Source organism: Vitis vinifera, chromosome 4, assembly GCF_030704535.1.
Source record: "Vitis vinifera cultivar Pinot Noir 40024 chromosome 4, ASM3070453v1".
Lineage (NCBI taxonomy): Eukaryota > Viridiplantae > Streptophyta > Magnoliopsida > Vitales > Vitaceae > Vitis > Vitis vinifera.
The window spans coordinates 24,086,724-24,110,645 of record NC_081808.1 but is presented as its reverse complement, the minus strand read 5'-3'; the positions used below and the strand labels follow the sequence as shown (position 1 = coordinate 24,110,645).

Sequence of the window (23,922 nt, the reverse complement as noted above, 5' to 3'; positions counted from 1 at the left end):
TAAAAATTGTTACTTTGACTCTTAACTTCATCTTCCAGCTAAAACAAAAAATAGGAAGCTAACCCAAACAAGGCTTTAGTATCTAGTTATAGGTCAATCCACCCATGTAGGAATTTTATAGCAACCAATGTTGTTCATGTGCCACCCAGGCCCACCCTAGAGCTTGGAAGTATATGCAGCTCTACAAGCCTCTCCCTAACTTGAGTTGTGGAATGCTACGAGTCTTTATGGAAATAAAGCATGGAGAAGACGACGACTTTCATGACTAGACCATCATGGAGGGCGCTACTGACACCGTAAGGAATAAAATGCATTGATAGCAAGCTGCTATTAAGGCAAGTTCATAAATAAACTCACTGGTATCACCTTCTTTATTCAAATTCTTGTTTAATAACCCTATCTATCAGTCTCTAACAATCAATTTCCTATCTTTTGCAATGCCTAATTAGATAACAATAAACTACAATTATTTGACAGTAAGTAGCTTCTTAAAACATGGCATGCGGGTACTATATATACACACAAATAAGCCAAGTACATTCCTCCAAGATCTGTGAAGCACCCCAGTATCAGTTTGACAGTTGCTAGTAGCATATTTTGTATCAATCACTTGTGAGGCTGCTTCTGAGGATCCCAGTTAAAGGAGAAGTGAATCAAACAGACTTGCTGCAGCATCAGTCTCTTTTGCAGCAGGGTTTCACTCCACAGCACTTCTGCCCCCGCACCAACAAATGGACTGTCTGTTCCTTAATGTGCCTCTGAGCCAAACCAGATCTTGAACCCAATGACCATGCAGTGTATATTGTTTCTGTATCTTGTGTTGAGAAACCATTATTGCTAAGATCTAGTAATTGCAACTTCTTTGCCATGCCAATGGCAGTTGAGAGCCCTTGAATGAATTCACTCTCAGAAAACTGAAGCATCCTTTTACATGAATTTGTGCAACTGTCATCATAAGATGCAGCAGGTTCTGCTGTAATTGGATCATCTTCACTATCGGCAACCTCAAGCTGATTGTAGTCTGTGTTCATAATACATGACCCCTCTTGAGCAGCAGCAACTTCCTTTAGTACGCACACCTTGGGGGAAGAAACAGAAATATTGAGAATTTGCGGAAAGGTCTCTGAGCTTTCTAATGCTTTTAAGTTATTTTGTGAAGTACAATGTCTGTCCAGATCGGCATTTCCAGCAACATTGAGTTCTTCCAGAGAGTCATTCTCTGTTAGAAACAACAAAATCAACAGTCCTTCAGGAGTTAGTTTTCAGGTACTAAACTGAAGCCAAATTAGGCTTAATGCATTAAGATGTAAATTTTTAGCATATATAAAACAAACTACTTAACACTTAATAGAAATAAAACATTAAAAAAACCAGCTTAATACTTAACACTATTAAGTGATATTTACACTTAAATTAAATTAAGATTTATTTAGATTTTAGGGAAAAAACAAACAAACAAACGCCACTGTAATGTTTTTCACCTGATAGTGCCTGAATTATTTGAAGAACTCCAGCAAGGCCAAGCTGACAGTTGTTAAGCACCAAAACTTTGAGACAACAATGAGGATTCATGAGTAGTGATGCTAATGCACTGCCACCCTGTGTTCATCAACTATTCAGTCTCTCAAGAAAATGAAAAGCTTTTAATGCAATATATCTCTTTTGATAGGTTATCAACAAAGGGGCCAAAAAGAGGAGATTAGATGACCACAAGGAAAAAATATATATATCACCACTTGAAGTAAAAGAAAAGATGCAACGAAATCAAGAAAAATTTCAGTAGGGTAGCTCCTCAGAACCATATCAAATATCCATTAAATGAACATATCCAACAGCCCAAGCGCTTTCAAAATTTGCATAGAAGGATAGCTGAGTTTATCCTAACTCCCCATCATATTTTCATTAAGTAGAAATATATATCAGGAAACCAAGAACCTTAAAAAATTTATCTAGTAGAGACTAGTTGTCCTGGAAAATGAACAAGAAGCCAATTTGCTAAGGCTTCCTGCAATAGATAACTCTATTAAATGGAAATATTTAAAAGAGGCTAATTAAATTTCCAGAAGAAACCAACAACCAAAGTAGAAGTCATCATTTTTGTTGAAAATATCTAACAAGAAGATAACTAATATCTGACCCAATATAATGAGAGTCAAGCATCCAACAACCCCACAACCAAAGTAAAAGTTTCTCAAAACCTACATCCATAACATACTTTAAATGGTTAATGCAGAAACTCAATTATATGAATATATCTAATTTGCCTCAACCAAGGCATTTCACAACTCTTGTTTTACCACTACTAAATAACAAGTATTGCAATTAAACAGCATATATAATATTATTATTTGTGTAATGTATATATCCACTACTGTCATGGTATTAGATCATGATGAATTTCTATAGATCAACTTTGCCTGGCCAAAATAAAGAACGCAATCAGAGAGTAGCAGCTAGAAAACTATTGACCAATTAAAACTATAATTCTGAAGGTCTTGCAGGAAACAATCAAAAAGTTGCAATAGTAAGTATTGTGCCATTGCTGGACACCAATTGCTATTTGAAATCACAATGAAGATGAAGATTTGAGAATCTTTTAGTATGGTTTGGTGATATATAGCTAAGTATTATCAGTTAAGTAAGTCTGCAGTGGTGACACAACTCTTCAATGATGAGGTGGTAGGAGGATGAGGATACATGGTTTGAAGAAAGAGCAAGGCAATTGAAGGTTCCAGTAGCAACAGTCATTATGAGCTTTCCAGATTCTCTATTGAATCGGTGGCACTCTTGGTTTTAAGGTTTTACAAAGAGCTCTCTGAATTGTTTTTCTAGTATATAGCTTCTTCAGTTTCAAAGTAGCTCCTAGGATTTCATTCACGTTCTCTTTATAAATGCTTTAAGGCTTGATATCTCTCCTCTATGAGGATATTACTAGAAGATTCCTAGGCAATCAATAAATACCCAGAATGTCGAGGGTAGGAGGAAGATTATTCACAAATCACAATTTGCTTTGTTTCATGACTCTCCTTAGTAGACCATGGAAAGAACATGGTTGAGTTTGATTGCAGGAGAGGCCAAATAAGTAGCTCACTTAATCCTCACTCCAGCAACCAAGCAAGACCCTCGAAGCATCCCACTTTCAATTGAGGTGACATTACTGTAACATCTCAACAGAGGAAATAGGCAATAATTTTCAAGAATGTCCCATCTCCCTAACTCGCTCAAGTTCAGGACTCTATTGAAGCGCATAGGATAAAGAAGCTATTAACTGGATATTTCATTCATGGGACAATCAGTTCCCACTTTAAGAGCACTTCTTGTTAAATTTGCATTAAATATACTCATCTTCATGTTAGTATCTTTGTTTATCTTGCTAAAGCCATTTAGTCATTGCTTTACACACCCTTAAACTTCACATAGCATACCCATGTTGACAAAATTGTGAATGTAGGATCCTTGTTGGGTACTTCCTACTTCAAAAGATGAGTTCAATGTAAAAAAATGAACTCTTCTCTTCAAAAGACAAGTTCAATATAAAAATTTGAATGTAAAAAGTGAATTCGCCCTCAATATAAATACTTTGAATGTAAGAAGTAAATTCATCTTTTGAAAAGACAAGTGCAATATAAAAAGTGAAATCGTCTTTCGAAAACACGAGTTCAATGTAAAAATAAAACAGGCAACCAAAATTGTTGTATTTTTGTATTTATTTTCCAAACAACTTTAAAAAAAAATCCCACTCAAACCCATGCAACAAAAGATGAATTCAATGAAAAAAGTGAACTCATCTTTCCAAACTACGAGTTCAATGTAAAAATAAAACAGGCAGCAAAAAATGCCGTATTTTTGTATTTATTTTCCAAACAACTTTTTTCAATAATATTTGTTTAAAAATAATCTTTTAAAAAAAATCCCACTCAAACCCATGCAACATATTGCTTAGTTATTGTCATGTACCAGTACAAATTGATGAACTACTAGGTCATCTATCACATTGTTGTTGTGTATCAACATTAACCTGAAATTCACCATTTTATCATACAACTCACAAAGGTAGACTCATTTGATGTCACAACACAAAATAGTGATCATTGGTCAAACTTTTTTGTGTTAGACATTATTAAGGCTTTAGCTTAAGTCGGCTCCGTATGCATTGTTGCCTCATCATACCTAAATTTTGGGGTCAATTAGTAACTCAACATCGTATCACAGCTTTGCCCTTTCGGAGGCCATACTCCATTGCTTTTTTATTGCCCATTTATAGAGCATGAGTGTGAGCAAGAAGAGGCTGCACATGGAATAAGATATTAAGGTTTTAGCTAAATTGGCTTCTGATACGTTTTTGGACCATGGCCTAATAGTTTAAGCTATTGGGAGAATTATTAGTTTAACAGACACTACCATGTTGCTTTTTTATTATTGGGCTGAAATAATTGTTTTTTGCAGTATTAAGTTGTTAAGGAATTGCATTTTAACCTCCTTACGGAGACATCTACAGTGTACACATGCTTTTACCCTCTAAGTCTTTTTCTTCTTTCAATCCATATACATATTTATTAAAACGTTAAATCATACTAACCTTCATTCTGAAAATTTTTTTTGAACCAATCCTTGAATGACCTAATAGGAAAATCATTCTATAATGCTACAAGTATGAGGTGTTCAAAGTGCACATCCCCTTCACCAAGGCAACAGCCCTTTCCACAGAATGGAGCATTCAAATTTCAAGCAAAAATTCACCTTTTTATTTCTCTAGGGAAAGAATAAAGCTAAGAAGATAATATCTAATCCCAAAGCAAAGAAGACCAATGTTCTCATAGCTTTCGTATTGATTTAGGTATTGCATTATGTTTTTCACAAAAAATCATATGGACTTCATCCTATAGTATTTCCAGTAGTAATCAACATGGTCAAGAGTGCTCATTTTCACTCTAGCTCCCCAATTTTTTGAGATCTTACCACCAGCTAAAAATGATTCAGCTATTCATGAACAGCCTTATGGGACGGTACCCACGTGGTTGCTTCCCTCAAATTTTCTTGTGGAAGCACTTTCCTAACTACACGCCTTGTCCAAAGACACGTGATGAAACGGTGAACTTTCTCATATGTTGTGTTAGACTAATCTAAGCACAACCATGCTTGAAGTTTTACATTGATGATCAAAGAAACTTCTGATGACATCCATATGTCGAGTTACCAGTTTTAATAAATAAAAAAATTGAAACTTCATATTAACAACATCCAACAAGTATCATTAGTGGGTAAAGGAGGATTCAGTAATGTTACATTTCATCTACAAGCAATTATTTTCTTGTTATATATTGTCCAGATTGGATAGCAGGTATCGTAAACTAGGTCAAGGTCACTACTGGGGCTTTTATTAAACTTTACTTGCAGAAGCTTTAATACCACATAGCATTCATCTAGTCGTCTCATTCTTTGTTTAGCCTTCTTGGGCAAATCAAAGGCGTGACACCAATACACATTGTCTATCATGATCAAGAATGAGGCAATCCATCTTTAGATATGTAAACAAACCCACATTTTGTCGTATGTCAATTCCATCTACAATCAAGCATGATTCACCGCATCTCCCCCTCAAACTAAAAGTGCTGCTTCCCTCACCTAAAGCTCTCAATACAGGAAGCAATGACACCTTACAATTCATCACATTGCTTTGCTAAGGACAGCATAATACAAAAGGTGTCTGCCTATAAAACCTAAGCCACAAAGGTAGAGATGTATTTATTTTTTTCTTTTCTTTATACAGTAGCTAGAGTAATATGCTCTGATATTATTCATAGCAGTTCCAAAAGTTGTTCTTTAGGATTCCCCCACCACAGCAAGTGCCTTAGCATTTTGAAATAGATGCATTATAACACAACCTAGATGTAGTATAACCAAGGCTCTTTCGAAGGGACAAGGGACTGAAGTTGTGGCTTCCTTGTTTCAGATTGTACATGAGCAATAACAAAACTGACCCAGACTTGCCTATTAGGAAAGTATTTTGCATTGGATAAATCATTCTTTGAGACTGTTCAGAGAAATTCAAGCATTTCTTTTTGCAAGAACATCAATAGGCCACCTCCAATCATGAGTATCAGCATGCCCAAGAGTATGACATCCTTAACTGGGAAAATACAAGATGTGGTACACTGTATCCCAATCTTTCCACCTGCACTTTACAGCCTCCAGGAATATTTACTGACAAGGGATAGGAGAAATGAGGTATGTACACTTAATTGTAGACTTGTTTACCCAATCAATTCCCTATTTGAATTTTACGGTAATAGTGATAGATCAATATAATACAACTTCTATTTTACTTTCAGAGCAAAACACAAACAAAAAATTCTATTCATTCTCCCATATTTGAAATGGCAAGACCAACAGAGCAGGAATTGTGACTACTCTCTAGCATTGCTGTCTAAGTGGGGTAAGGTTATGTGTTTGAGAAGTAGGTGCACAGTTATGACAGCTGTTTGATCAGCATGAAACTCCTTGTTGGGATGAAGATGGAATTACTTCAGGACAATGGTTCCTGTGGCAACTGAATGATCTCAAAAATTTTATGCTCAGCATTCTATTCAGTGATTGAAGCAAGCATCTGCTGTTTATTCTTTCTTGCATAGATATCATCAATAAAGTGATGGTGGAAAAGGATATCAGATTTGACATAATTGGACGTCCAATATGTATAGTAATCATTCTGATCAGTCACCTCAACAGTAACTGGTAAATGCTTTAGGATTCTATTGGTGATGGAGCTAGAATAGCTAAATAGGTAGTTAATGATGAGGCACATTGTTAACATCATGATAATGATGACACAGTGGTAATGCCAACTGTTCAATAATGAGGTGACAGGATGAATGAGTACGCTTAGTTTAACCGCTTAAGGGCAGTGAATCTATACTGTCTTCCAAGTCTAGCCTCTTAATTTAAAGGATCATATGGAATTCTTTTGACCCTCAAGCATCCTCCATTTTAAGGTTCGCTAGGAGCTCTCTGACCAGTCTTTTAAGTCTCTAGGTCCTATTTTTGAAGGTTCGTGAGGAACTATCTGTGCTGTCTTTCAAATCTCTAACTAACTTCTGCTTAAAAGTTACTCTAAGTTAAAATCTTCTCTTTTGATTCTCAAATAAAGGTTTAAGACTCTACATAAAGATTTTAAGGCTCTCATTGATGAACATGCCTTTTATAAGAAGATGAGCATACTCCCTTTAGTTATGCGATAATACATGCAATTAGTTTAGTTAGTCCTTACACTCGGATAGAAACAAAGATTCTCAAGTCTCAGTCTAGGCAGCAAAATCTGCAACACCTCCAGGGAGAATCCGAAACTGAGTTATGGAATATCTTAGGAGTCCCCTAATGCTTTCATGATTCAAGCAAGTGTTAAGCATTGGGATGCATAAAGGAAAAGAGTTCATTAACCAAGTGCGCTTCAATTCAAAAGTTAGTGCTTTCTGAATTTGCAATATGCACATATCTTCATGTCACATGTAATTTTCACCTTGTGACATGTTAATCACCACCACATGGCACTTGATTACTACCATGTGTCATTATGAATAGATGAATTATTAATTCTTCACTAAAACTTTGTCTGCATGCTTGCTTAATTAACTTCTTTGTTACATGGATATTTTAATATGAGTGGAATACTGAATACCCTTGTCTGACATACCATGTTATACTTACATTTCATCTTAACTAGTGTACTGGAGAAGAAAATATGGACATCTTGATCATTAAGATGCAACCTAATAAGATTTGGCATTTAGACAACCTAACACCTAAACACACCCTACAACTAAACACATATCAATGTCCATGAAACATAGAGAATGTTGCATATCGAAGATGCATATCTCAATAATTAAACTATCCTGTGCACTCTAGCATAATATTACTTGCCTAAGAAACCAACTATAAGAGCACAGAAAACAAGTGTCAAATTAGAATACTCATTTGTATCAAGCTAAAATGACAAGAAAACAAACCTTTTGCATAACGGGATTTCCTCCAAGGTTTATCTCAAGAATACCACCAACCATAGGAACTTCAGCATTTAGATTGGTAATGTACTCAGATGTTAGTCCACAATAAGATAAGTCAAGTTTCACAAGCTCTTGGGCCCCACTGAACAAGGACTTAGTCAACTGTAGTGCACCATCCTGCAAATATCATCAACATTCAGTCACTACAAGAGGCAGGAGCACATCTGAAGTCCAATAATGAATGAAAAGCAATAGAAAAAAGGAAATTTCACTCACAGTTCCAATACTACTACCACCAAGCATTAATCCTGATAAACATGAGGATTTGACAAGTTGGCAGAGGCTATCAACTACAGTCTTGCTTAGCTTTAAACCATTCAGATTCAGCTCTGAAAATCTGCAAACAAGCAAATTTTCAATCTTTTTTATGTTTATTTTCACAGGCCGCATGACTCTAGAAAACAGAAATAAGATTGAAAAGAAATTACACCTTTCTAAAGTGGAAAGTTTGCCCATCAGATTCATGATAGAATTTCCAGATATAGGATTGTTATGTCCTGTTAAAGAAGTGAGCATTAAAAACCCTACCAAGCAAATAACAAGAAACCTGTTGAATATTGTTATTGAGATATTTAATAAAAAATCCGGAATACCCAAACAAAGCTGTGCAAGTACAGATTGAGAATCAAGTGCATCAGCAACCTTCTGAACAGTTCTAGACGTGATAGAACACCGCTCTATATTCAAGTAATAAAGGGCTACAAGACAAAGAGAACCATAAGCAAAAGAAATAGCAAAATCCCTGCAATAGAAGAATCCGCATGCAACCATATTTAACAAATTGATACCATTGACACTGAATTAGTATCAGAAAAGTTATGAAAACTGTATTCCAAATATTTGAGTTGAACAAATATCAGATTCATGAAAAAGCAACAAAACTAGTGATTCAATTTTTTCTGTTGTGCTGTCGCACATTATTTGATACAGGTGATAAAAAACTAACATTTGCATTAACTGCACAGCAGGAAAAGCACTTTACCTTTGCACTTTTCCAAGATAGTTGAAAGGTAAGATCCACATGCATCAGTGAGACGGTTCCCAGAGATATTAAGCACTTCCAATCGAGCAAATAGCACAGGGCATTCACAAATCTGGAGATCATATATGTAATAAACCTGTATTTAGTCACTTGAAAAGGCATTTCCAATTATAGTTATGTCAATAATGAGTAAATACAATAATAAAAGCACTAGAATCATAGGGGCCCTGTTCAGCAACTATATTTTAAAACAGTTCTATTCTCCAAAACACAAAAACAAGAAAACACGTTAGGAACCAGAAAACAAAAAACATGATTATTTTAAAAAACGTATTTTAGCTGTTTTTAGTTATTTTCACTTGTCTTCTGAGAGTTATTTTAAAAAATAATTACACAAATATGGAGAATAATTAAAAATAAAGCACTATGGATAAAAGCTATTTTTAAAACATATTTAAAGACATAAAGAACAAGTTAAGAACATTTCAACTTTCCAAACAAACTTTTGTTCTACAATACATTAGAGAAAGTTATCAAAAACTGTTTTTCAAAATTGGTTTCAAAAACATTCATAATTACATATGTGATAAAATTGAAACCATATCTCTAGGAGGTTTTGTGTAAAATTGTCTAGATTTTGAACATCTTGCCTTTGTACTTAAACACATAAAAGAAACAAATGGATCGATATAAAACTACATAGATCAATCCTCTAACTTCTTGGCTTGTGAATTAAAGTCATTGACATTGTGCCCGCTTATGGGAGATTGCAAGATCCATCGAAGGATTGTGCAGGATCAAGTTCAAATTTCATTATATGATGTGACGTGCACTGCCCTCTAGAAACAAAAAGAAAGGGGAAAAAACAAAACAAGGAAAAGGAAGAAAACTGAAGCCTTTAAATTAACTGAAAAAAAAAACAAGGAAAATGAAGCTTTGAACATGCGGACATGAAAACAGTAGCAAAATTAGGTCATAAACCTGGAACAAGGTAGTAGGACCAAATCGATTGCAGTGCAAATCCAAAGCCAAGCCACCATATTTTTGGCCTGATGATATGAATACTTGTTGAAGTTTCTCCATTGTTCCATTCCCTGGGAGATAAAAACTCAAAGTAAGAGATACTATTTATCCAAAGAAAATCAGAAAAAATGCATGGAGAACTGCTATCATTTAAGAGATAAGTGAGTAATATGCTTTAAGTCCAGAACCAACACATCACAATCAGAGAACATATGGCCATGAAACCAGATAACATTACCCAACATATTGTGAGAAAGGTCTAACATGGCAATGGTCTTATGGACATGCAAAGCATTCAGTAACGGCATTATTGATATATCTTGCAAGTCACATTCAGACACCATAACTTCATCCTCTGAAACCTGGTAATCAGAAAACAAACAGAAAAATAAACAGAACTATTTGACCTCCAAGCAAGAGTTTATGACAACTGTATAAAATCCAATTACTTTTCCCAAGAGTTCTTAGAATATATGTGACAAAAATATAATATTTAGCAACATTGGTTAGCAATATGGCACACATTAAACGTCTATAGCCTATTCATACCTCCAAATTGTACAGTTTCTTAAGCAACTTAATATTGGGAGTCTCAGACAACTCCTTGCAGCAGTCAACATACAGCTTTATCAATCGCTTTTGAACCCATCCTGTTAAGGTAATAAGTAAAAGTTGAATACTTGTTATCAATAATACAGAAAATTATAATGGCAAAGAGTAAAATTGGAAACAATGGAGTAGAGCAATTATAATGCCTCAAAGAAATCCATGTGCTCCTACTTGACAGAAGCGGCACTAATTTCTTAACACTTATAACCAGAAACCTGTGAACTTTAAGACATTTTAAATATGCTTATTGGTGTCAGCAGATTAGCAATCCCAGAATTATATATATCTAGTTCAATTCCATGATATTCACTTAGTAAAGTTTCCTTAGAGATTAGTATCTTCCAATACATTCACATTTCACTGAACAAGAAAATGTGATACAGCACCACAAATTCATTTGACTCATTACCATTCACCAGTTTGTAGAGAGCTTTAAAATGGTGCTTTTTGCACACTAAGAGACTTTTTATTAGCTGGGATTGTATTCCAAACAACTGTTCTGCTCCATTTACTCAACACTTTGTGGCAGCAACCAAATTGGAAGATGTCATTCTTCCTTAAATCACAACAGGAATGAGAATTCTCAAACCTAAAGAAACTGATTCCCAAAAAATTCCACAAGAGTTCTACAAAATCATCTTAAGGTAAAACCTACAAACACTACATACAATTCTTTCCACTTGGGATATTCAACCATTCTCTACCAAGCACCCATCTCTCCAAATGACTGCCACCTTCATTTTATGTCAGAACACTTTAGGTCTGACTTCAATGCAACTGACCAATAACCCCACAAATTCTCTTCCCAATCAACGATGACAACGTTTGATGTCTAGTGTAAACCACTGAAAATTTCAATTATTGCTTCCATCTTGGTATAGACTCGGTCCTATATCCGGTCACTATTTTGAGAGTTGTATTCTAGAAGGGTCTAACTCAATACAACTCTACACCAATATCATGAAAATCAACTAGCGCCACTGATTTGTGGTCTGATCAACAGGTCAGTTTGGTTCAAAGCAATAAGAGGACAAGGTGGAATGGACTGAAGTTGTCTATCCAATAACCATCTATAAACAGTTGTTTACTCATAAAACGTATCATATATCATTTTTTTTTATTTTTCAATATCTTGTATCGTATTGTATATCGTAAGTTTTTTATATAATAAAAAAATGAAGAGAAAAAATATGTATATATGTATATATCTATTGAAAGTATGAAGTGTAAAGTAATATACAACCAAATTTATGGAAGATAGAAGGATCTAAAAAGTTAAACTATATCATATCATAAACATTGAATGTTAAAGTTTTGACAAGTTCAAATTATCAAAATATGACATAATCCACAAAATAAACTTCTTCAATTTTTAGTTATGATTTTTAGTTCCAAATATGACTTCAAAGTTCTAGCTTTTCAAGTTCGTCATCATTCATTTTCCACTAAAAAAAGAAGTTAAAAAATAATCTAATATCCTAAGTAAAAATTCTTATTCATTAATCATCATCATTCAAACCATTCAAAAAAATATTCTCTAATATTTATTGTAAAAATAAACTTACTTGACTTCTAATATAGCATTTGGCAAGAAGATTATCTTACCAATTTCTCCTTTTTATGAATAATTTTTAATCTTTTAATATATTTTAAACAACAAATACAATAAATTCTTTTTTTTTTTTAAATTATAGAAAATAGTTAAAGATGGATTTATCGTTGTATTGTAATATTGTAAGATGCACTTTGAAATAAGATATTGATTGCAATACATATCAATTTCCATTAAAAAATGTATCATATCGTGTATCGTCAATTTTTAACTATGCGTCTGTATAAATCAAATGCAAATGTAGTTCTATCCAACATAATAAACTTTGTCATTCTGTGTAGGAAAGTATTTACTTTATCATATGAATCTCAATTTGTATGTTGAAGTTTATCTTTCCCCTTTTTAAGGCAAAATTTCAGATTCTCAAGTTGACATCTTTCAAATTTTGTATTTGTTCGGAGCAATTTGGCTTGATGTTCATCATTGGTTTATTACCTAACTCAAGTTTTTTGGTCAATTGATAGCTTAATGTGATACCAAAGCCTTAGTTTATAGGAAATCATGAGTTTGAACTTCAAAATTGTTTATTTCCCCTATTTAGTAAGTAGCACATGCAAGCTCCAAAAAGACTACCTATTAGGCAAGGTGTTACAAGTTTACAACTTTGGCCCAAATTAGCTTGATATTCATTCTTAGTCCATTCCAATAGTTGAAACTTTTGGGTCGATTGATGCTTAACGATATCTTATCAGATAGAGCCTATAAGAAATTGTTAGCTTGATACACAGTGTTAGCTCAAATCTTAACAATTTAAGCTTTTAGGAAAGTTAGTAACTCAACATAGTATCAAAGCTAGAGGTCCTGGTTTTGAGTTAGTCTCTCCCACCACTACTCCCCATTTATGTATCTGCTATCACAAACTTTTGTCTGCTGCTACTATTGTCTGTGTCCCTCCACATGCAGGTGGTATGAACTCCAAGCCCAACTGCTGACATGCCTAATGCACTAAGAATATAACTGGGGCACATCATTGTGTCTAGCCGATAGGATCTAGACATCCAAACCCTATAAACTGACAGGCTTACTGCACTAAGATTATATTTGGGACCCCACACATACAGCCAAAGACCACTCTATTGAATGAATCGCATCACTTGAACAGAAACAAACACCCAGAATCTAGAAATTCTCCCTCATTATTTTGTATTCAAAACTTTCCATTCTGCATTTTTCTAAGAGTTCCATAAAAAGCTACTCTGGAACAAAAGCTAATTCCTTTGCAAGTTTCTCCACCTCTGTTATTAAGTTAATTTTCTTACAAGTTTCCACATTTTCGTTAAATGTTTAAGCTCTTATTAATTTCCTTTTCCCAATCATATCTTTTATCTCTAATAAACAAGAAGCAAAATATTTTCATAGAATAGTGCCAAACAATTATATTAAATGTGACAAAAAGAACATGAACAATGTATCAAAATTGTAGAAACATGTCAAGAATAGGAACCAGGGAACAGACTGAAAACCAGGAGGAAGGAAATGATATGAGATCGAATCAAAATTTATAGTGAAAATGTTTAAAAGAAGAGTGTTGAAAAAAAGAGAATTCATTTCATAATTTCTGCATACTTTGAATGAAGTTATAGTTCAAGAGAGTAAAAATTGGAATACTCTTTCTTATCATTTTCAGCAATTACATTAGGTATTATATACACTCAATTATAAACAAGGAAAAAATAAAGTAGACTATCAAAGTTAATATCTTCCTAAGAATGTTGTCTTATCTAAGCCTTCCTATACAAATTATTCAACTATTGCTATACATGAATGGAGAGACAAAATCCAAGGAAAGAAATCAGTATACATACAAACAAATCAGCCACTAATTTAGGGATAATCATATACTGCCCCTTAACCTAGTTTGAAGATATTTTCCATTTTTAGTTTGCATACTATAAACTTGAATGTATAACTTGAAGTACCTTGTGAAGATATCAATCAATTGCTTCTTTCTTGGAATAAATGGTGTGCAATCATTTGCTCTTGTTTTATCATTAATAAAATGTCAGTCAGCTTCAACATGCTTGGTCTTGTCATGTTGTACCAAATTATGTACAATATTGATTGTTACCTTATTATTCACAATTTATCCTCATAAGTTTAATGAGTTCCATCCTTAACTCCATGAGAAGAATCTTGAGTAAAAATAATTCACATATTCCTTGAGCCATTTAACAAAAATCTGTTTCTACACTTGATCTTGCCATTACAGGTTGCTTTTTGCTTCTCCAAGTGAATAAATTTCCTCCTATAAATGTGGGAGAACAAGTTGACCTATGGTCTATGATGAACACTGCCCAATTTGCATCCTTGCAAGCTTCAACCTGCAAATGATTGTTCTTTTGAGGATAATAAACCCTTTCCAAGTGTAGACTTAATGTACTTAGGATCCTTTAAAGAAACTCCATGTGACACTCTAAGAGTTAATGCATGAGTTGTACCAAGCTCAAAGCAAAAGCTATATCAGGTCTTATGTAAGAAAGGTAGATTAATTTCCCAACCAATATTTGGTATCTCTTCTTTTCCATTGGCACTCCCTCTATGCTAGCTCCTAATATATGATTTGGGCCAATAGGAATATCTGTTGGGTTTAAAACTCATCATTTTGGTTTCATTGAGCAAATCCAAATCATATTTTCTTTGTGAAACAAATAGTCCTTTAGTGGACCTTGCCACTTCCATCCCAAAAAAATATTGTAAGGCTCTGAAGTCTTTAATTTCAAATTCCTTTGCCAAAAGATTCTTTAGATTCTTCATTTCTTCCACATCATCGCCTATCACAAGTATTTCATCCACACAAACCATAAGTGAATGATTTTCTAGTGTGAAGAGGGTTTAATGAACAAAATTCAATCCCCTTGCCTTTGGCAATATCCAAATTTAAGGGTAGACCTAGTGAACCCATCAAATCGTGCTCTAAGAAGTTGTTTCATCCATACAAAGATTTTCTCAACTTATGAACCTTCCTATCATTTGAGTTGTCTTCAAAACCAAGTGGTAAATCTATATAAACCTCCTCTTCCAAGGTGTCATGCAAAAATCATTTTTTAACATAAAATTGTTGCAATGGCCTATGAAAATTTGTTGTCAAAGATAAGAGAACCCTAGAGGAATTAATTTTTGTAAATTGCAATAGATGTAAATGTTTCTTGATAGTCAATTTCATAGGTTTGTGTATACCCCTTGGCTACTAATCTCATCTTATGTCTCTCTATTGAACCATCAACCTTATACTTAATGGTGAAAACCACCCATTTACATCCTATTTTTTCCCTTTAGGCAAATCCACAATTTCTCGAGTATCATCTTATGTCAAGTTCTCATTTCTTTAAAAAAAAAATTGCCTCTTTCCATTTAGGATCTTTTAGAGCATCTAATACATATTGTGGCAATCATGGGACAAATTAGTAGTAAAAGCTTTGCAATTGGAACTAAGTCTATGGAAAGATAAGAAATTTGAGAGGATATTTAGTGCAAGTTCTCACTCTTTTTCTAATGGCACTACGAATATTCAAATCTATATCACATTGGATTAGAAAGAAAGAAAAAAAAGGGAAGACAATCAAAATTACCTAATTCTAAGATTGATGACTTGTTACGCAAGAGAGAGATGGGATCTTTTTAATTTCTGCTGCTTCTTCCTTGAGTAAACCAACAAATCTACTCTATTACCAGCTGCTAGCAAATTTACAACTTCATTTTCCTACCCATAGAGGTGGATTCTCCTACCCAAAATTAAGTTACCTGGCAACTATGAACTAAAATGAAACCTATCAGGAAGAAAAATGAAACCCAAGCAAAACAAAAAAAATCTTCCCATAAAATTATGAGTATAATAAGGAATCAATGGAATTGACTTGGGAATCAGGATATTGAGATTTGGTGTAGTAGAAATACCAAATGAAACACAAATTCAATCTTCTCTACACTAAAGAAACAAATAGGAATTAGGTAAACAATCAAACCATTTAATATATAAGGAAGGATCAGGATAAGTACAATTTATTACAGGTAATATTTTTTGCCCCTTTTGGGAATTGAACTTGGAACCTCCCACATCCTCACTTACTAGTTGAGATATATCTTATCATAAAATTAGTAAATTAGTAGCAAACATAAAAGAACTGACTAACATAAGCCCAAGTTTCTAGACAAAATATCTATCAAAAAACAAATAAAAGTTTAGAAGTTGCTATTTTCTTAAGAACTGTAATCTACTTTTATATTGCTCAAAGCTAAAGGTCAAATTTTGATTCCAAGCACGAAGCCTGGTTCAGGTTAGCAACAAGTCTAAAACTTCATCACATCCCCCCCCTGCATGAATCCTGATCAATAGTTTGAAGTTCATGAGCATTCCACAAAGGCAACACACTGTGAGAAACAAACCCCGAACTGACATCAGGACAAGTCACCAGAAGTCACTATTCTTTGTAGAGAAGGATCTTAGGACTAAAAACACCTTTATGGAATGGAAATAAAGTAACCCATTATACATACCATCAACGAAGACTTCAACCCAGCCATTTCCCAAAGTGTCCTTAAAAGTTCCGATTGCTTCAAAGGATTCCAAAGCTTTCCCACCACATCTCATGTGCTGAATGATGGGCAATAGACCTAATGAGGCACACTCTGATATTAATTAATGATGGTTTTGAAGGTAAAATACATAGTTGTTGATCCTTTAGAGTGAGAGAGAGGAGGGAATAGCAATGAAGCATTTGGAAAAAGGAAAGTTATCATTCTGGAAACAATCAATAACAGCATAACATGACAACTGACAAGTAATGGGGTAAAACCATGTAAGATATTATGGTCAACTTCAACCAAATATTTGCAACAACATTAAATTTTCAATTCTATGAGATTTACACCACATGAGACTATAATAAGGTGCATGAGGTAACACATTGATAAACTGGATGTACTCCCATAAGCAACACATGCATGCACAGAAAAGGTAAACTAGGCACATAACCTTGCATATACACATGAGTTACATTTGACAGATATTTGTAGGCTCTAGTCCATAATTTGGGCCAAGTAGGCCACCCTTTGGTCATTTACAATACAACAAATCAGCTCCAGAACATCACAACTAGAAGCAATACACATGCAATAGCACCACTAAGACATTGAAAGTGCAATCTCAACTAGACATGATGTATGGTTTATCTTGATTAGTAAACAAGCATAACAACCGAAGTATCTGTTGATTTTTGTACTTTGAAAAACCTCAAAGGTGCGGGAACACATATTATAATATCGGTTCCCAGCACATCCTATGCAGAACTGTAAGAGTATTTGTGTATGGGCAATTCTAAGTCAAAATTCCTTTTGTGTTTCTCTCAACTCATACTCTTCAAATTCTCCCTTGGACTCTCATGCTTTCCAAATTGTTCATGTTTGAAGAATGCTGAACCCAAATTTTTTCAGTCTTGTTTGATTGATCAAACTTTGATTACACCAGAGAATCTTCATTATTTTCCAAACAAATTGCAACCATTTGATGGGTTTTAAAACCCTAATATTTAAGCCTTATTTCCATATGAGGACGAGGTGGTTGTGAGAGTTGAGGGAACCCTCTTCATGCTTCATGTTTCTTACCAAATTTCAGGGGTGTTTGGTTTGAAAGAAAATTTTATGGGATTGAAGTTGAAAATCATTTTATAGTGAGAAAATTTCTTTTAAAAGGGGTTGATTCAATGTGGATTTCATCCCTACTCACATACTCATCATTTTGGGGTAAAAACCCAAATTTCTTCTTGTGTGGATTCAAGAAGAGGCCGAGATCAAGCTTGGTGAGGATTCCAAGTATGCTTCAGAAAAAGAAAGTGGGTAGTTGAAGTTTGAAGGTTCTAGGTAAGTGGTTTAGGAGAGGATCGAAGGCTTGGGCTTGCTAAATCTTTGTACTTAATTTTTTTCATAGTGGATGTTTTGATCATTAGCGGTTTGTGGTTTTTTATCTCTCCGAAGGTTTTCAATGTTAAAATTTTGGTGTCATTATCTCTTCATTTCTATCTCATCTTTTAATTAGTTTTTCATTGGCTTATGAATTTTCCATTGATTTATTTTGTTGAGAGATTGAGGTTATGAGCTAAAAAGCTTTGAAAGAGAATGAAATATTCTTGTTTTGATCTTGATGTTAATGGACATGTGAAAATGTGAATTACGTTGATAAAAAATATTTAAATTGATGAAATATTTTATATATCTTAGTTGGGGAATGTTGACTCATTTGCATGTGAATTATCAACTATTTTGTTGGGAGAGTGTTGGTGCATCCATATTATTTGTGTGCTTTGTTTGCTTATTGGTAGGATTGAAAAAGAAGATCAAAACATTTGAAAAAATCAGGAGAATTGTATGCATTAGTGAGATACCATCTCAAATTATTTTCAAAACACCCATTCACCCTTCCTCTAGGTGTTATCCATAGGTCAGATTCATCTTCAAGAACAAAAAATCATATTTAGTAAATCCTTCGCTTACACATTGCCAAGTAATCAATCATTCATAACATTTGTTAGCTCAGCCCACATATTTCTTAAAGGACACCCATCTTTCCTAGCACAAATCCATTAACTCCCTAGGTATTTGATTTACATGTGTGTGTATTTATATATCTACAACTTCTTTGCATCCATTGGTAAACTTTGAACTTTACAGCATTCTTGTAGTAATACTAAAGCATCTTGTTAGACATCCAATTTTCCTAATGCGACCCCATACCCACATGCAGAGACACATAGGCACACACAAGCCCACAAATAAAAAAACCACAAACAATAATCTTGTGGGCTTATAGTGGTCTTAATAAAGTGGGGAAACAAAAGATGCAATGAAGTTCGAACACATGATCTCCTGACAAACAAGGCTTTGATACAACTAATTTCTTTTATTGATCTCAGCAAATTCGTAAGCCTATAAATGGATTAGATTTGAATTGGTGGGCAGTCAAAGTTCATTTTGATGCACAAACTGATCCATTGCAACAGACTTGGGAAAATACAGTCCAGATCCTAATTAGACTATTACCGAAGATCTGATCAGGTAGTCAGGTCCACTTGAAGACACTCAAATTATATAATATACAATCTATTTTATCCTATATTTATTAATTATTTGTGTATTGTAATACACACACAGAGAAGTAAGCACATTAATATGGCATATGCAGGTCAAAACATCTAATGCGTTAGAAGTTTAATTTATAAAGCATAATAAGATGTTACAAAAACTCTACTTTTCTGTATATCACAGGACTGGGTTTTTAACACATCAACTCAAGCTACATCCAAATATGTTTGTTAGTCATCAGTTCATGTGGATTCAGATCAAAAACAGATCATTAGAATTCCTGAAAAACAGAAAAACAGATTGAATTAGGATCTAACTTTGATCTATAGACAGGCCTACAAACCATTAATCCAACTGGTTAAGCATATAGCGCATGCCAATATTTTGATGATTAGTAATATGAAGTTTGGAGAACTTAAAATTTGGCAAAAATTGCCTACCCCTTGACCTCTTGTCTACAGGAAGTTGTAGATAGTATAAGCATGCAACTTCAACCTTGAGAGACTCAATGCTCAGCATGTCATCAACCATACATGGGGCTGCTTCTATTTGTATCAGGTCATTTTCAATTTTGAATGCTATATATTGCTGCAATTGGTGCAACAGTTCACACGTTAGCAAATTATAAATAATAACAGTGGTGATAACAATGTGAAGGCAAGAATAAGATAATGATGCATAAATTGTGTTACTTATGAGTGATAAAAAATCATGACAAATTTCAAATATTTGGATCCACTCCCATACATACAGAAATCACTTGAAAGTTAACACATCAAAATCAGGCCTACAACACATCAGAGCCATTGATCTGTCTGGTTTTAGACCCAAATCACTCTAGAAAATAATACAATGCATTGCTAAGTTGATTTCAGTGTGGACCCAATCAAGGAAGCTACCAGTACCACAATTTTGAACAACAGCAGCATCATATATATTCCATGTGTCATGATATGGATTAACAGAGTTATGCGTAAGCAAAACTGCCTAAACATCATGTGCATATGACAATTCCTTCAATAATAATAACAATAAAAATACAGTATGAGGGGTAGAAATACTAAGATTAACAACAATAATGATAATAATTTAGTGCAACCACATATTACTAAGAAACATAATATGGAAGTATCTTAATAAGTCAATATGAGTAATACTCACACCATATGCACCTTCAGAAGTGTGCAACTTGAGATCAGCAGCACTATGCTTCTGCAACAGGTTTTCAGAGACATTAGTATCATATTTAAAACCACTCAGAGAAAATTTGGAAGAAATAAAAATTCTGACAATGCTTTTGCCAAATTGAGCAGTTACGTTAGGAGTCCTCAATTTATATGAACTAGTGCTTTCTTCTAGTATCATAGGAGTAGACGAACTGATAGCACATTTAGAAGGAATTGCTGAAACATCCTGCCAAACCACAAGAATTAAGAAGATGGTCACCTACTTCACCACTAGAAAACAATACTTTTGAAGGCTAGTGCTTACTTGAAATCCAGAAGCAGGACTAGCTAGATCAGTTCTATTTTTAACTGCAATCAAGTAGAAATACTTGTCATTCTCAGTTACTCTCATAATGGAAGTTCAAAATTCAAATCATTTAAAAAATTATAACTTACATTCATCAGTAGCACCAACATCCTCCACTGGGCATTTATGAAGCCTTCCACATTCAAAATTAGAGCAAGCCACCTCATCCTGCATTTCGCCTTCATCATCAGAAAGGACTACCCGAACACGTTTGCGGCCAACTGTTTGCTGATTACTGGTTGATGTTGATGAACTTTTGTGTGAGGCACCAGTTGGCAGGACTTCGTCTACATGAGCAATGTTCCACTTGGGCAATTTTTTATTGCTTTGAAGAAGTGAAATCAGAGGTACATCATCCTTAAATTCACCACGATCTGATTTGGATTTACCCTTCTTTACTGAACAGCTTGGATCAGACCTACTATTGGATAAGCAATCATCCCTTTCTGTATCAGTTTCAGAGCAGCAGTCCTCTGCAATATTTCTCCCTTCATGCTTTTCATTTCCAGACTGCTTCAATTTGTCAATTAAATACTGCAACCTCCTACAGTTGAGCAACTTTCCTTCAGCAGTTTGATACATATGTTTCAGGTTCAAAAAAGTTATAAAAATTAGTAAATTTTCAAAAGTGACCAAGTTTTAAACCCATTGAAGTTACAACCTAGTCTAATCTAAACTCGTGTTACACTTCAACTCTATAACTTCCAGAAAATAATTCAAATTCCAGAGAGACCAAAGCAATGTTACTCAATAAACTGCCATGGTATATGAAATGGAATGGGCAGGTAGAACACTGCTTCCCAAGAAAAATGCTATGATCAGGATGGAATGTACAATTTCTCACTCACTATTATGAAATGTTCATAAAAATGACCATCTACATACAAACTTCTATCCTATTTGCACTAATTTGATCGCTTTTAGCACTTTTTGCTCCAAAGGATGGGTTTTGGTTCATTATTTTTTACCTTCCAAAAAGAAGGAATAAGAAAAGAAATAAAAAGTTTTCAAAGTTCACAAATGTAATGTTTGGAAACAAAGTTGTTCCACAAAACAGAGGGATCCAGGTTACAGATCAGTAGAATATTAGCATGGTATGACTAGATCAAAATTAAAAAGAAAGTTTGTGCAAGGGTTAATGCGGCAGGCATGTAGAAGATTACCTAGCCTCTTCAAGATTGTCAAATCTTATCATGTGACTATAGTGCATATTTTCAAGCGCAGAAAGCTGTACAGAAGGAAGATTTTCTTGAACAGCAATCCTGCAATATTAGACAACAGCATGATCACAAAATTGAAATGTTTCAAAAGCATTTACTACTTAACAAGGATGCCTCCATCCACAACTCCAAGGAAGGATGACTTCTAGTTGTGATTAGAATATTTCACATGGATTGTTTTGGAACATATAGGAATCACAAAAATCACTTCTTTTTTCCATTTCGCAATTCTGGCATAGCCAACACAGATCTAGTTTGGATGTGTATAATGTTGCCTATGGACTAAAGAGGGATAACACATGCTACTAGTACAGTGTTATGATTCATAATTGTGAGGTCTATAAAATAAAAAAATAAAAAATAAAAATGGTTCATAATTGTGAGAATATCAAATTTGTATTGGCATATGATTATCACCATAGTTTCAAGGAACTTTCTTTTAGAAAAATGGTGAAGACACAAATACAAATCTTGGATTTCAATTCATGTAACCCTCTATAATATAATAGGAACTTATGAATTGGAAACTTCCAATGTCTGCTCAGGGCAGTGTATGTAATGCTTTTTAAAAAGCAGCAAAGTAGCAATGTCCAAGCAAATTGTGAAGTGAAATGGTGAAGAAAACCTCCATGCAAATTGCACATGAACCCTTGCAGCTAATTATAGCTATTCCTCCCCCCAAACAAACCTAGATCTGCCAATTCAAACAAATGATATTGAGTATTAATTTGGAATCATGAGTACATGCCTGTAACCCTCTTCAAATGCATCTAGGGCACCTGCCCAATTACCATCAGAGTCCAATACATCTCCAATGTTAATCTTCGCCAATGCTTGTCCCTGAAATCACAACTGATTCATAGTGAGAATCTAATAAAATAATAAACCATATTCCTTGACAAGATGAGCATCTATAAACCAACTGTTAAACCCAGATTCACCCAACCACATTTGAATTCCAAGAACCTCAAACCAAAGGGATGCCTCAATTACCAAGGTCATCTCTAGGTCTTAAATTTCAATAAGTGAAGAATTTACCTGTAAATTAATCTTTGTCAATGACTATAAAACACAATAAATGGCATCTTAGTAATACACAGCATGAACACCAAGCTTACCTCCAAATTGTTGATTGACTTGTATGTTTCCCAGCTTTTGGTGTACCATTTAAGAGCTTTGTCGAAGTTTCTGAGCTTTTGGTATGACTCTCCAATAACCAGAAATGAATCACTAAGCTTTTCTTTGTCACAAAGTTCATTTGCTATTCTCTTCTTCCTTTTGGCAAATTCACGATGCTAAACCACAAATTTAATGATAAGAAATGGTATAATTCTTAGCCTCAAAAAAACATGAACTGAATTTATTTAGTGCAAAATCAATATGCCTCTTGAGTGCACCAATAATCCTATTGTGGCTCAACTTAGAAAGCAAGAATAACATACAATATGAGAATATCTATTTGCATCACTAACACCATTAAGGCACATTTCTAAACATAGTAACAAAAGATAAACTTTACATGAACACTTCAAAATGAGTGAGCCATCATTCCTAGAGAAGGATCAAACCCCAACATCCCTCTAATTCTAATCTAAGTAACATAAAACGTCCAGAAAGAGGTTTGCTAGTTTTGAGACATGTGGTATGCTTGGATATGTGAAAGTATTAAAATATCAGAAATTACATAAATATTGATAGTTGGATTTTACATAAATATCAAGAAAAATCAAAAATATTAAATGAAGATTCAAACAAAAACTATTAGGAGGATGAAATTGATCAAAGCTTAACGAAATATTGGGAAAA

The 23,922-nt window shown here is 34.1% G+C and overlaps 1 protein-coding gene across 2 annotated transcripts in view; it reads right to left on the bottom strand.

Annotated features, from left to right (window-relative positions):
• Positions 1 to 344: 344 nt before the first annotated feature.
• The window catches only part of LOC100264422 (protein TONSOKU), a 36,481-nt gene continuing 12,903 nt past the window's right edge, over positions 345 to 23,922 (bottom strand). For both annotated transcript variants that reach the window (XM_059736527.1, XM_059736526.1), the window contains exons 3-21: positions 23,235 to 23,411; positions 22,865 to 22,956; positions 22,060 to 22,158; positions 20,986 to 21,440; positions 20,855 to 20,898; positions 20,681 to 20,776; positions 20,525 to 20,575; positions 19,804 to 19,951; positions 16,784 to 16,900; positions 10,618 to 10,718; positions 10,307 to 10,430; positions 10,027 to 10,139; positions 9,046 to 9,157; positions 8,657 to 8,761; positions 8,494 to 8,560; positions 8,280 to 8,400; positions 8,007 to 8,180; positions 1,482 to 1,599; positions 345 to 1,219 (exon numbers count right to left, since the gene is read on the bottom strand). In XM_059736527.1, the coding sequence (XP_059592510.1) occupies positions 675 to 1,219; positions 1,482 to 1,599; positions 8,007 to 8,180; positions 8,280 to 8,400; positions 8,494 to 8,560; positions 8,657 to 8,761; positions 9,046 to 9,157; positions 10,027 to 10,139; positions 10,307 to 10,430; positions 10,618 to 10,718; positions 16,784 to 16,900; positions 19,804 to 19,951; positions 20,525 to 20,575; positions 20,681 to 20,776; positions 20,855 to 20,898; positions 20,986 to 21,440; positions 22,060 to 22,158; positions 22,865 to 22,956; positions 23,235 to 23,411 (2,859 nt within the window). In that variant the 3' untranslated portion in view covers positions 345 to 674. The remainder of the gene's footprint in view (positions 1,220 to 1,481; positions 1,600 to 8,006; positions 8,181 to 8,279; positions 8,401 to 8,493; positions 8,561 to 8,656; positions 8,762 to 9,045; positions 9,158 to 10,026; positions 10,140 to 10,306; positions 10,431 to 10,617; positions 10,719 to 16,783; positions 16,901 to 19,803; positions 19,952 to 20,524; positions 20,576 to 20,680; positions 20,777 to 20,854; positions 20,899 to 20,985; positions 21,441 to 22,059; positions 22,159 to 22,864; positions 22,957 to 23,234; positions 23,412 to 23,922) is intronic.